The 12,815-nt window shown below is 43.1% G+C and overlaps 1 protein-coding gene across 3 annotated transcripts in view; it reads right to left on the reverse strand.

Moving 5' to 3' along the window:
• The window catches only part of itfg2 (integrin alpha FG-GAP repeat containing 2), a 40,916-nt gene extending 28,451 nt beyond the window's left edge, over positions 1-12,465 (reverse strand). For 2 of the 3 annotated variants that reach the window (XM_041030107.1, XM_041030106.1), the window contains exons 1-11: positions 12,076-12,465; positions 11,815-11,910; positions 11,677-11,718; positions 11,409-11,586; positions 11,187-11,326; positions 10,869-11,017; positions 10,693-10,787; positions 10,494-10,547; positions 9,517-9,608; positions 9,199-9,316; positions 8,214-8,387 (exon numbers count right to left, since the gene is read on the reverse strand). In XM_041030107.1, coding sequence (XP_040886041.1) covers positions 8,214-8,387; positions 9,199-9,316; positions 9,517-9,608; positions 10,494-10,547; positions 10,693-10,787; positions 10,869-11,017; positions 11,187-11,326; positions 11,409-11,586; positions 11,677-11,718; positions 11,815-11,910; positions 12,076-12,171 — 1,234 coding nt within the window. In that variant the 5' untranslated portion in view covers positions 12,172-12,465. Of the gene's footprint in view, positions 1-4,994; positions 5,139-8,213; positions 8,388-9,198; positions 9,317-9,516; positions 9,609-10,493; positions 10,548-10,692; positions 10,788-10,868; positions 11,018-11,186; positions 11,327-11,408; positions 11,587-11,676; positions 11,719-11,814; positions 11,911-12,075 lie in introns of those variants that run through there. The other variant, XM_041030109.1, reaches the window with a different exon arrangement.
• Positions 12,466-12,815: the final 350 nt, after the last annotated feature.

A 12,815-nucleotide genomic window follows, 5' to 3' on the forward strand; every position in this document is an offset into this window, starting at 1 on the left:
GAAGATCCCCCTCAAATCTGCCCCCTCCCTTGTTTTCAGACACTTTGCACCACCACCACATCCTGTTAACGCTGCAGCACGTAACACCTCTGGTAGGAAAGTACCATCAGGTATTCTGACAGACAACAAAAATGTGGCCGCTCTTTTCTTTTCTCTGTGCATCGGTGACAAATTCACAGCAGTTGCTTTGTCTCAGAAACCACAGACTGATCACTTGAGACTCTGCCGGTCATTAAAAGAAACACAAAAGAGGGTATGTACTGACTTTTTGATCTGAAGTTTAGCTTTAGGCAGCAGCCAAGTCTTGACTCTGTCTGCGGAGTAGAGGTGTTGGATACAGAAACGTGTCTCGTCCTCTCCTCTCATACAGTATGCATGTAGAAGCGCTTCTCATTTAGAGAACAGATCTTGACTGCTGCAGAGAAGGACTACCACAAAATCTCCACCCAGAGGACTAAAGGCACACGTATAATAACATAGTGTAACATGGTGATCTCCCCGAGCTTTCAGTACCCATGAGGAATGAATACTCTGAGGGCGCAGAGGCATCACTGACTTACAGTACACTGCCCATGTCCTTAGCCACCCCTGTAATTACATTTATAGATAATCATCGGTATACGTCAGGTGTAGGAGGAGATGTCCTCAACAGATTCAATGAAACAGATCTATCTTTTCATTATAGTGAAATTTAAAGGTTATGGATTTAAATCCAAAGAAACTGACATGATGTGTTAGACTGTCTGTGGCACCACACACGTATCTTTAAATAAAGAGTAAAGTCAAACCAAAATGGACCTTTCACAAAACAAACAATAAAAATGCCAGTCGAGCCTGCATGTGAAACTCTTAATTTGCAGCAAACTTTTTGGATTTTTTGCTCCACTTCACATAATTAGAAGCTGTGGAAGGTGAAGTGTGGGAAGAAGGACTTTGCCTTTGTCATAGACCTCTGATACGAGCACACTGCCCACTCCTCCATCCAAACCCTCATCACAGCCTGTTCACTCCCACACCAGCAAGACTGTCTGCAAGTCGGGCCACAGAAGAAATGATTTACTTTGCCTGTCACCAGAAATAGTTTGCTATCAGCAGCATCTCCCCACTTTTTCTATCACTCCTGCAATCAGGTGAAGGGATACAAACACACACACACACACACACATATAAAGTGCAGCCCTGCAGGGAAGTAACTCAGTGGGAATGACCCACAAGCCTTAACCCCAGAGAGTGAGGTGGGGATGTTGTGAGGGGGATATTGATCAGACCAGGTCCTCTACGGTGAGCCAGCTGTTATGTAACATGCAGCTCCAGCGAGTGGGAGATCCTCCAGAGAGGAAACACGACAGTGAAAATATTTAAGCTCTTGCCTTGAATGAGTCACAGGGAAATTAACAAATAGAAAGATGCAAACACAGGCACCGGGAAACTCAGATTTTCCTGAAAGTGCTGATATGACTAACATGTTATCAACATAATATCCTGATACTAGAAATCTGGTAAGGCCTTATCCTGGTTTAAAGAAACCTGGATATGCCACCTGGAGCACTCCAACAGAAACCGGCACAGCTTGTGGTTTAGGATGGAGGTGCCCCTCCCTCCCTGAAGTGAAGCCTCCACTAATGTGAAAAGAAAACCTGTCATCTAGTAACTACATTGACAAGTCACAACCTCTCTGATTCAGTCCACATCATACGTTCCCTTTGCAGCACTTGCGCCTTCATTAAGCGATTTCCTGTGGGGAAACCCTACACGTGCAGTATGGTCCTCACATGAGCAGCTCTGCAATCACACAACCGCCTTAAGTTATGCAATAATGTGAACGTTTACAACATGGTAACCTCTGTCACTGCAACCATCCATTCCACATGACGTGAACATGGCATAAAAGCACAAAACGCTGTTAGGACTTTTATCTGCATACATAAAGTTTGTTATATGAAGACTGCTGTGTATAATGAGGCACCCAGTTAGATTGCAATCCTTCCTGCATCTGCTGAGATAAAACCAGTGGCTATCAAAACCGCCTCTTGTGCTGTTCATCCTGCAGTTATCTCCCAGCAAGAATGAGGGGGATGATGAAACCCTGCAGAATTAAGCCTGACGCAGGAGAAATTGGGTGCTGTTAATCAGTGGTGTCAGCCCGCTCAGCGGCTCGGAGCTATTGATGGAATGTGATGGAGCTTGTGTCAAGCCCTCCTCCCCGTTTGGAGGCTGGGGGTCCAGCTATCTGTCAGTCAGGATCAGATCCACATTACCACACCCACCTCCCACTGTGCCACCAGGACTCAGCATGGGCATGATTTTTGAGAGATGCTTGATCGCAGACTTTACTTTTACATATTTACCTATAGATGATTAAAATGCTGAGGTGACAACCTAATGTGAAACACATTTTTAACCAGCACAGTGTGTGGGCGGAGAGTCGGAGCTATAGTGTCACCTCCAGCAGCAGAGAGGACCTTGTGGGAGCAGTGACAGCAGGCGAGGATCAGCATATTTTCCACTGATTCGTGGATGTTCTTACTTTCTCACAGGGACACCATGACAACAGATTGTCTGCGCGCCAACAGTTGTATATGTTTACAGAAGTGACAGTAACTGCCTGACTACACTGCGCCCTGACACCGGAGGTTGTGGAGGGTGGGAGGAGGCAGTGCGTGTACTTTAGGAAAGGGGTGGGCTGACAGTTCACATGCAGCTCACCACGGAGATTTTCTTCATTTTGAGCAGCTACATTTCTTGTAGAAGATTAAGCTTTCAAGACTTTGGAAAAGAAGTTTATAAAGCCCCTTTTAAGTTGGATCAAATCATTATAATTCCCTCTGTAGTCGGTCCATTAAAAGCTTTTCCATAATGCCTACATTTATTGTGTGTATCTGATACCAAGCAAGGCTCCAGCATCCATTCATAGCAGAGTATGCAGCAATCAGCCTCAAGGGAGTGTGGTTGCATGCTGTCAGGTTCTGTAGACGGGGTCCTCATGACGGGTTTATTACTCACTAACATGTCTCATGGCAGTGGTCGTGGCAGACATTAAAGGTGTAGACATCTAAACCTTTTCAGATTGTGGCCTCCAAAAACAAAGCTATACCTTACAGTAAATGTCAGAAATTGATCTTTGACTATTCCAAAACCTTCTATTTAAAGCAGCTGTTTCCCTGTGTCGTTTCAAAAAGCAATACTACAGTTATTTTTGAAATCTAGACTTTGACATTTACTCCATAAGTCACTGAAATGATCCCCAGAGCTCATCACCCAAGAACAGGATCCACAGTAATGGAGGCTATGTGCCATTTTCTACTCGAAATGTCCTCTAATACCATGATAACCTTTTTCTTAACTCCTCAGAGAACTGAATACAAAAATCCCTCATGAATAACAACAATATCTCTAGACTGCTTCCAGACGGCAGTCTTGCTAAAAAAGGGCAATCTGGGCTTCAGTTATAGGAAATACAAAAATGTATGTGGTCAAAACAGTTGCAGACAAATTCATGTACACACACAAGGTCAGTTCGATCACGACAAGGTCATTGCCCCTGTGTGGTCACGTCCCGGGGTCAGAAGTCTGAGACGTGTTTTATGTCCAGCTCTGCCTGGGAAAATATCGGAGCAGAAGTCACAGTCACACAGGATTCATCACTGGAAACCACGGACGACTTTGCATAGTACGAATGGTCCAAACTAACCGACTTAAATCCATGGATCACAGACAGGATCCATAAGAACACCACCACACCAACCTGCCCGTGTTTGACCATTAATGGTCATAAACATGAACCGGTGTGAGGTCACTGCACAGGAATGTTCCCCACTCATAAAGACAAACCGCAGCTGAACAGAAGATGTGCTTGTTTTGTGATATAACAGCAATTACGGTGATTATATTACCCACTGAGGTTAACCTAATCATGACTCATCATCCAACGTATATTACTGCTCGACATCAAAACACTCAATTATCATTATCATGATCATAACGAATCATAACATAACCCATATTTGGGACGCTTGCCCTTCTCATGACGGCACACTGATGAGGTGAGACGGGCCAAAAGCCATTAGCCCCCAATTGAGTTCCCTTATTAAAAAGATACCAATCAAGAGGAGATGGAGATTAACAGGAGAGCAGCTGTGAAGGGATTTTTAGGCCTCAAAACAACTGAGATGCAGGAAAACACAAAACACAAGCGAACAAGCTGATCTATGAACCTCTGAGCTCAGGTACTCGGTCCCACAGGCAAAGCGTTTCCTCGGCTCGTCTCTAAAGGGCACAAACACAGGAGAGATGAGAGGCTGTGGCCTACCAGGACACCTGAGCCATTTACTCTGAGGAACACCGACACCCTCGCACACACACAGACACAAACACAAACACCCACATAACTCATTTATATTGCATGAGAAAAAGAGAGGCAGTCTACATAGGTGGTTATAGGATCCTCCCGTGGGGAACAGTGGGTGATTCCCCCAGCACCTCCGATCGTCACACCCTGCAGGCACTTCGCCGCTCGGCTGACAAACAATACTGCCGTCTTGCTGCCATGCAAAACTCATTATGTAACAAATGGTGCATTATATAATATCTTTAGCGCTTTATATCTTCGAGATGATACACTAGATAGAAGGAAATTCTAAGAGAGTACAAGAATGAGAAGGAAAAAGGCACCGATGGGAGAGCTCCTTTCATCAGCTTGTCAGCGCTGACTGACAGCAGAATAATGCCTGGGCTGATCCTCCTCGCTCACAAAATCCACACATTCAGCGGTGAAAACAGCAGGTTAAACAGTGTAATATTTCTCCTGCATTGTGTCTTGGTGTCTTTATTCTCTCTCAGCCTTTTTGAAAGCAACCTGTGTCGACAGAATAACAATGTCAGAGGCAGTGTGCATATCTGTGATTACAACCAGCAGCGAGCACATCAGAAACCCGAACCTAACACGTCCATCTGCAGGGAGCGCAAATAACAAGACCAGCAGCACGGGAGACGGACAGTCAGTGTTTATTAACAGAGTATTTACAGTCAGGGAGGAAAACAGAGACGGGATTGTGTTGATGTGTCACTGTGCTACGTGTGTGAATTCTTATAGAGAACATTTGACACCAGCGCTCTCACTGCTGCCGGGTCCTCAGCATCTGTGGAGGGAAAATACAAACGTGGCAATGACCGTTGACGTGAGACACTCCGTGTTTGACCAGATAAACACTATGAAGGTTTTCAGCTACAACTTATTCGTAATTCATTAGGAAGCCATACAATATCGAAATATAAATATAAGGTCAAGGGATCAAAATATCTCAAAAATACTTGATGGTTTGCTGGGAAATTTTACACAAATATTTATTGTCCCCAGAGGATGAAGCCAGTTCACTTTGGTGACCGCCTGACTTTTCCTTTCTTAGTTCTGCCAAAGTCCAACTGCTCTCAACTGACAACAGTGCAGCACAATTATTTATTTCCACGCCAGCTCCCACAAAATGTGGTGTCTGACTGACCCAACTATGTGTTGTCAATACGCAGGCAACAGGAAGACAGAAGATGCTGCCTTTCATCATTCAGCAGTTTTAAATCTCCTGCAGAGGCAGACGTGACCTTTGTTTGGAATTTATTTCCCTCCTACGTCCCTGCTCTTTACCTAATGGATTTAGTTTTTACCATTTTCACATTTGCATCACTTTCGAGCTCTAATCACGTCCTTTCCTCCCTTTCAATGGGAATCTAATTTTAATACAAGCTGAACATCTGCTGCAGCTGCTTCACAGTGAAGAAAATTTCAGTAGCAACTTAATTACAGATTAATTACAGATAGAAAGGACAGAAACTTTGTTTGTTTACAAAAAACTGAACTGATGACTGAACTCCTCAATCACAAATTAAGAGTAACTGTTACGTAGAGTGAACTGTCTGCATTTAGAAACCTTCACACACTGTAATGGAGAACTAAGAGATCACGCTTTGGCTAAAGGGCGTTTATTAAGGCAAATAAACAGCAGGGAGGAGCCTGAGAGCTGCTGCTGACATTTCTAGGAGGTCTGGGTGAGGCAGCTAACACCTACAGCAGAGTTTTCCTTCCCCTCTTTCCTTTTTCATTTCCTTTTTTACTTTCACCGTTTGCTGTTCTGTGTGTTTAACGTTTCAGCAAAACTATATATGAAATTTAATTAACCTCAAGCTATGTCTGATGGAAAGTTTGGTTGCCCAAATGGTAGACAGATATTTGACATGTATGTTCTCACGTGGACAAAAACCATTAACATACAAAGTCAAATTTCTTCACCCTCACACACTCTACATTTCAAACACATTTTACACAGTTATTTGTCCTTGGTTGTCTCCTCTCCTTTGTCTTTCCTTATCCCTAGGCTGCTACATCAGACATTTTCCACAGTGGGTTAGGTAACACGCCTGTGAAATCATAGTCGAAAGAAACACACCAGCCCCAGAGGTTGAATTATTAACACAGGCAGCAGGAAGCTATGCTAACAACACCACCAGGCTTCAAAAAAAATCAGCTAGAACCTGCATTTTCATCTGCAATCATGATGCTCCAGCAAATCCCGCTAATCATGTGTTTGTGTGTCATCATCATTTTTTCCCCACTAAATGGGTTTCCACTCATTTCACAGTGCTTTCCTGACATGCAGTGGTTGAGTAGCTGGTCATCCATGCAGATCAAAAAGCACGGACTAATTTGTAATTTAATCTGCTTTTCTTTTTCTCTCCTGTAGAAACATTTTACATCTGACACGCATGGAGACTCAAAACGCACCAGGACACGGGCAACATTAATGTTCTACTAAAAAAGAACATTAACAAAGGAAATAAATAACCATTGTGCGCATTCACAATCATTAACCTAAGTTACTGACTTGGTCAAACATTGTGTTTGGAAAGTGCCTCGACTGCAGAGACACAATTTTCCTCCAAGAGGAAGATAAAGGATAAAAAGCAGAGTCAGAGAGTAAGGTATCCTTGGTTTCTGTGGCCTGTGGATTAGAGCCCCTCTAAAACTGCATCAGTCTTTTCAGTTCAGTTGAGTGACTTCCTATGGATTTATACATATCTGGATGCAAAGAGGAAAACAGAGGCTCCATGAATCTTTTTCCTCTTTGGCCTCTTCCTGTACATACATTCAGCATTAGCTGTTCAGTTTATTGACATTCCATAGTTACCTCCTTATATATTGATTCCAGTTGCAAACTGACACGCTAAGTGAACTCTTTGAGACCGGAGGTGGGATTGACGTCTCATTCAGGAAACAGAGTTTGTTTATATAACTGAATTGTGGAACAATACCAGCAGCAGATAATAAATGATAAGGACACACACATAAAATGCAAATGCCGCTTGGCTTCAGTGTGCAAGAGCAACAACAGTGTTTGACAAGTTCTGCTGTTGTTAGCCTGATAGCCATGTTAGCTGCACATGCTTCTTCCTGTCGTACCTGCTTTTGGCCACACCATGAAAATAAATTTTGCAGCTTGAGGCTGTGTCAGAGCTGTGTTACCTTACTGCAAACATTTTCTGCTACTGCTGCTGCTTCACATTAAACGCATCCAACTGGTGAAACACAGGGAGTCTTTTATTGTGAAGTAGCTGCAGGAAATGCAGTGTCTTCGGTTAGCTGTAATCGCGACGGTTCATCGAGAACACATTTTTTAGTCAGCAGAACCTTTTCAGTTTTTAAAAATGCTTTCCGACTCCTCAGCAACGTAAGCAGTTTTACTGAGTCCTGCTGTTGTGTGGAAAACTACTCCCTAAGCACACAGCATGAAATCAGATTGTTGTTGCAATTATAATTGTTTTTTTTCTTTATGTGGGTTTTTTAGGCTGCACTGTAAACAGATACATCAGTTTACCCTTTGCTTGTTAATTTGTGAATTTTGTGGAGACAGGGTCTCTCAGTTAAGTGCCACATAAAAACAAATCTGTTTGTGCGAGTGATTCTTGCATGAGGCCCATTAAATTTGCCAGCAAGCAGGATCTTGTTAACAGCAAACTCTGTCATGTGGGGACAATTTTACTCTTCCTCCCTCATCAGGATTCATGTCAGAGTCTGAGAACTGACAGACAAGTTGACTACAAACAGTCACAGTTGGTCCTTGGTCCAATTAGAACAACAAACTGTCAGAGTGAATTTTATGGACTGCTCTCTAATCAGAGCTGAATCAGCTTCCTAATTACTGACTCTGAGGTCTTGGTGTACTCACCAACTCCCAGAACCTTCAGGTGGTTTTTAAACTCAGGCTTCTCCTCCAGGACCCGCAGCAGGTTAGTGGACTCCATGCGCTCCAGCTCCACCTTCCAGTAGATGTGGATTTTGTTGTTGAAGCTCACATACACAAGGCAGGGGCTGTTTTTACCCTCCTTGCATGTATACTGACCTGCAACCACACACACAAAAACATAAATAACAATCACACTATGGATGTTACGCGCAATTTTTACTCAATATGTTGGAGGCAGTGCTGTAATCAAGCCTGGTATGTGAATCCTTACGAATACATCAGCAATCCTCTGCTGCCTGGCTACTGATGTGTCTCTGGGTGATAGAGCCAGCTTTCACACAAACAGAGAATCCAATCTAATCTGTCTTAATGATCACACAGTGCAGGCAGAGAGCGGAGTGGAGGGGTGGACTGTTTTCATACACATTCACCCTCATGGTGAAAAAAAGAAGCAAAAGAAACAAATCTCAGTGGAATCAGGCAGATCAAACAAAGTCTCTTGTCTCTTTAATCCACTTACTACTGTACATGTCACATTAGATCTCTCAGATCAACTGTGGCTTGTTCAAACACTGCAGAGAGATTTGAAAGGATGGAGGGAGAAAGTAGGAGGAGGAGGAGAAGACTGGCTCAATGTTGCCCCCTGCTGGTGTCGTGAGAGGTTTGAAATTCAGGCCAAACCCTGGACCACGGATAAGACGGGCTTTCCTCTCTATCATTTTCTAATCCTATCCAGGCTTATTTGTGTGTTGGGAGGATTAACAGAGTCACACCTGAACCTAAACTTACATGATTAGTGAACAGGCCTTTAAAGCTCTACTGTCATTATCAATAAACAAATTATCCATGATGCAAAAGGGTTCAAGAACCTCAGCTCCAAAGCACAAAAAGCAAGCGTGGACTAGCAAATCTAATCTGATAAATAAGATCATCTGGGGCCAAGGATGAGGAATATGACGTGTCTCACCTGCACAGAAAGCATTGACGTTTTCATCAAACTGAAATCGCACCACTGTCCGATTGTGGTCGATGATGTAGGTTTGACCGTCCCAGGCGCACGCTACCACCTCCTCTCTGCCGTCACCCTGGAGGCCAACAAACATGCTTGGTGTCAGACTTTAATTCAGCTGAACCTTTCCACTTTGTTCTGACAGGCACTTTATGAATAGCATTCCATTATTATTATTATAATTATTAAAGGATTACTAAATTTGTTTAAATGAAAAAAACTGACTCTAAAAATGAACATTATGTTGCAGTTCTACATAAATACGCACAAACTTACAGTGACGTCGAGCTTCTGCAGGGCAAAGAGCTGATGATCCACCTGGACTGACCACAACAGCTGCTCTGAGCTGTCCATCAACTTCAGGGTACCTTTAACATATGAAGGCAAAGAGAAACACAAAAACACTATTAAAGAACAGGGGTGATTATTCAACATGTGAGTGAGCGTTAACTTTAAACCTGCTATTAAAAATCAGGAATAAATCAAATCAAATTTCATGAAATAATCCAGAGCTCTTAAAAACTGGTAAAAAGGTAAAATCATTTATTTTGCTCATCACGGTATCAGCAAGAGCGCGACTGTGTAAGTACTCCTGGCATCGATGATAATCCCACTGGACCGCCGCTTCTTTAAATATTGATGGACTCTCCAGTTGCTCCAAGAGCTGTTTGCCAGTTATCTGCAGCCGTCAGGAGGATCCTCTATCAGCTAACAGCCACTGATGTGTGCCGTGGGGTTTACCACTCCACCTGTGGTACTTATAGTACTCTGAGTACAGCATACTAATTTGCCTTTTAGCTTGTTATTTAAATAACAACAACTGTTGACTGATTAGATGAGGGTGCTTTCACATCTGTAACTGGACCTTATATCATAAATAATGACAAACAGAAGGAAACAGGATAAAAAAGGTATTTTGTACTGAGAGCTTTTGGGGATAGTTAATGTTTCCCTCTGTTCACTCACTTTTTATTGGTGAACGGCTAAAATACACAGTAGGACACAAGCCCAACACACCTCTGTTTGAACTCCTTTTCATTTTCTGACTGATAACAGAAAATCCCCCACACTCATGTTATCATGATTACTAAATGATATTGTATCAATTTAGGCTACAGAAGTAAATACAACCCCTGCGAGCCCCCCAGGAGTAAAAAAAAAAAAAATAGAAAAACACCCTTGTTATTAAACTAACAATATAAACTGGTTTACTTGCCAAAAAGGGATTTGAATGTTCTAAATTTGTTACTTACCATCTAACGTACAGAGAGCGAAGAGCCCACATGTAGAAGATTCCTCTTTTGAACCTGATGAGAAACAGGGACCATCTATCAATCTGTATTCAGACCTAAGTTATGGTTACACCGCTTTTTTTAAAAGGACAGAACTTACGAGCTGCTTATTTAAAGCGTGATATGTATAACAGAAGAAAACCAGCTGACTATTTGTTACCTTTGCTTATGCTGCCAATGAGATGTGTGGACACGTTCTTGTTGTGTATCCGCCCAGTGGTCAGATGGAGAACTACATCTCTAGAAGGCCCCTCACTGTGAGCAAAGAAATCAAAGCATGTAGTTAATGTAACCAATCACACTTTAAATCAGCCCGAGGATCTCGACAGGTTCTACCTCCCAGGGGTGGCGGGGCCGTCTTCTCCAGAGCCAGAGGAGTCTTGTTGTGTCCAGGAGCACAGCAGGATAGCGTACCCGCAGCCTGGCTGAGACACCATAAGCTCTGGTAAACCCTCTGGACCGGGGTTCACTGACAGACTGTCCACCTGCAATAGATTAAAGATTAGATTAGATTACATTATGATTAAATGTAAATTGCTGCTGCAAGCGAATTAATATCATTCAGTTAAAAATTTAAACTCAACTTGAGTGAGTTTCTGTAAAGTTGTGCTTGAGTGAAACTCTACTAAAGCTCACAGTGAGAGCCCAGCATACCTGACCCTCCAGAAGCCACTTCTTCAGCAGAACCAGCTGACCGGATCCCAGGTCTGAACCATCAGACGGTTCCTCCCAGCGGAAAGCTCGCACCACCCGGTCCGTGTAGCCCACCACCAGCTCACAGCGTCCATCACCATCTACAGACACGCGCACACTGCAGTCATATTAAAAAGCACAATACACAGGATGCACATGTGTGACCGCAGAGCAAACACTTACCGATATCACTGATGAGGATGACTTTGGTGTTGGCGGGAATGTGCTGGGTGAAAAAGGGCTTCTGGTCTTCAGAGGACAGGAACTCATGCTGACTGGATGAATCTGCTTTGCTTGCAGTGGCAGCTGTTAGATCAAAGAGGTGAAACCAGCCTTCTGCACCCACAGCTACCACCAAGTTCTGTCAAACAGAAAAAAAAGAGGACAATGTTGGTAACATCACCACTGAAACATGAATGGTGTGGTGCTGCTGCTCATTTAATTTCCTCACCTTTCCTTTGTTGCACACATCTCCAACTGCAACACACGTAAGCTGGAAAACCAAGATGTACATTACGTGAGTAAGAGAAACAAATTCACTCTATGAAATCACAAGATTTCCCCCCAGTGACTGTGTTACTGTACTGACCATGCCCACGCAGGTCCTTGTGATCCAGGGTTTGGAGTCATCATTCTTATACACCAGCAGTTTTCCACTGGTGTCTCCCACAATCAGCTCGTTTAGCTACAATGAAAGGAGACATACAGCTTGTTTACTCCGCCATAACGCAGAAGGAACAGTTATTTTATCACCACAAATGTTATCCTATCAAAATCCAGGAACATTTTAATCGGACTGTGGATGTAAATGAATGTTCCGCGATATAATTGATGAACTTAGCTTCATTACCGAGTCGTTGTCAGCATCGCCCAGACAGATCGCGTGAGGAAACAGCGTTCCAGTGAAGTCCAAGCTAACCCGCTGGACATAGTTTAAAGACCGCATAGCTACTTCCGGTGGCTATATTTTCAAAAACCGCAAAGTCACTCCAAACATTTGGCTAACTTCTTTTTATCCTAACAGAGGCTAGTTCGTGTGTCGATAGCTAGCTTAGCTACCGTCAGCTCTCCAAAGCCGAGACTAAGACGCTAAAATTAACGTTAGCCTGCCGTAGAAAGCACGATATAATCGAGCTAACTGCTTTTTAAATCATGTCTTCGTCGAATTTCAACCCAACGTATATGTTTTTGTGGCGAAATAGGTATATGTTTGCTAGCTCAGTTAACATCTGCACGCCTCTCCGTAGTAAACAAAACCATGTGACTCTACGGAAGCTCAGGATGGACAAAATATCTGCTACGCAAACCCGACCACGGTTATTCCAGTGCCATTGGTGCACACGTGTTATTACACGTTTGGCTTGTTACAAATTGAAAAACACATTGCCTTATTAACATTTATAACCACAGACTTGACTTGACTTGGAGGGGTCGATATGTTACAGTTGAAAGGAGGTTTTTCCTCTACCTGGCAACCTAAAAGTTACTGTAACTGCAAAGCATTAGTAAACTGTTAATTCACCATTAATACAGACATTTTCTAGCATATTTCTTGGTTAATTATTTGGAATTGCAGAGTTTAGTAAATGG

The sequence above is a fragment of the Toxotes jaculatrix genome, chromosome 22, assembly GCF_017976425.1.
Source record: "Toxotes jaculatrix isolate fToxJac2 chromosome 22, fToxJac2.pri, whole genome shotgun sequence".
Classification (NCBI taxonomy): Eukaryota; Metazoa; Chordata; class Actinopteri; family Toxotidae; genus Toxotes; species Toxotes jaculatrix.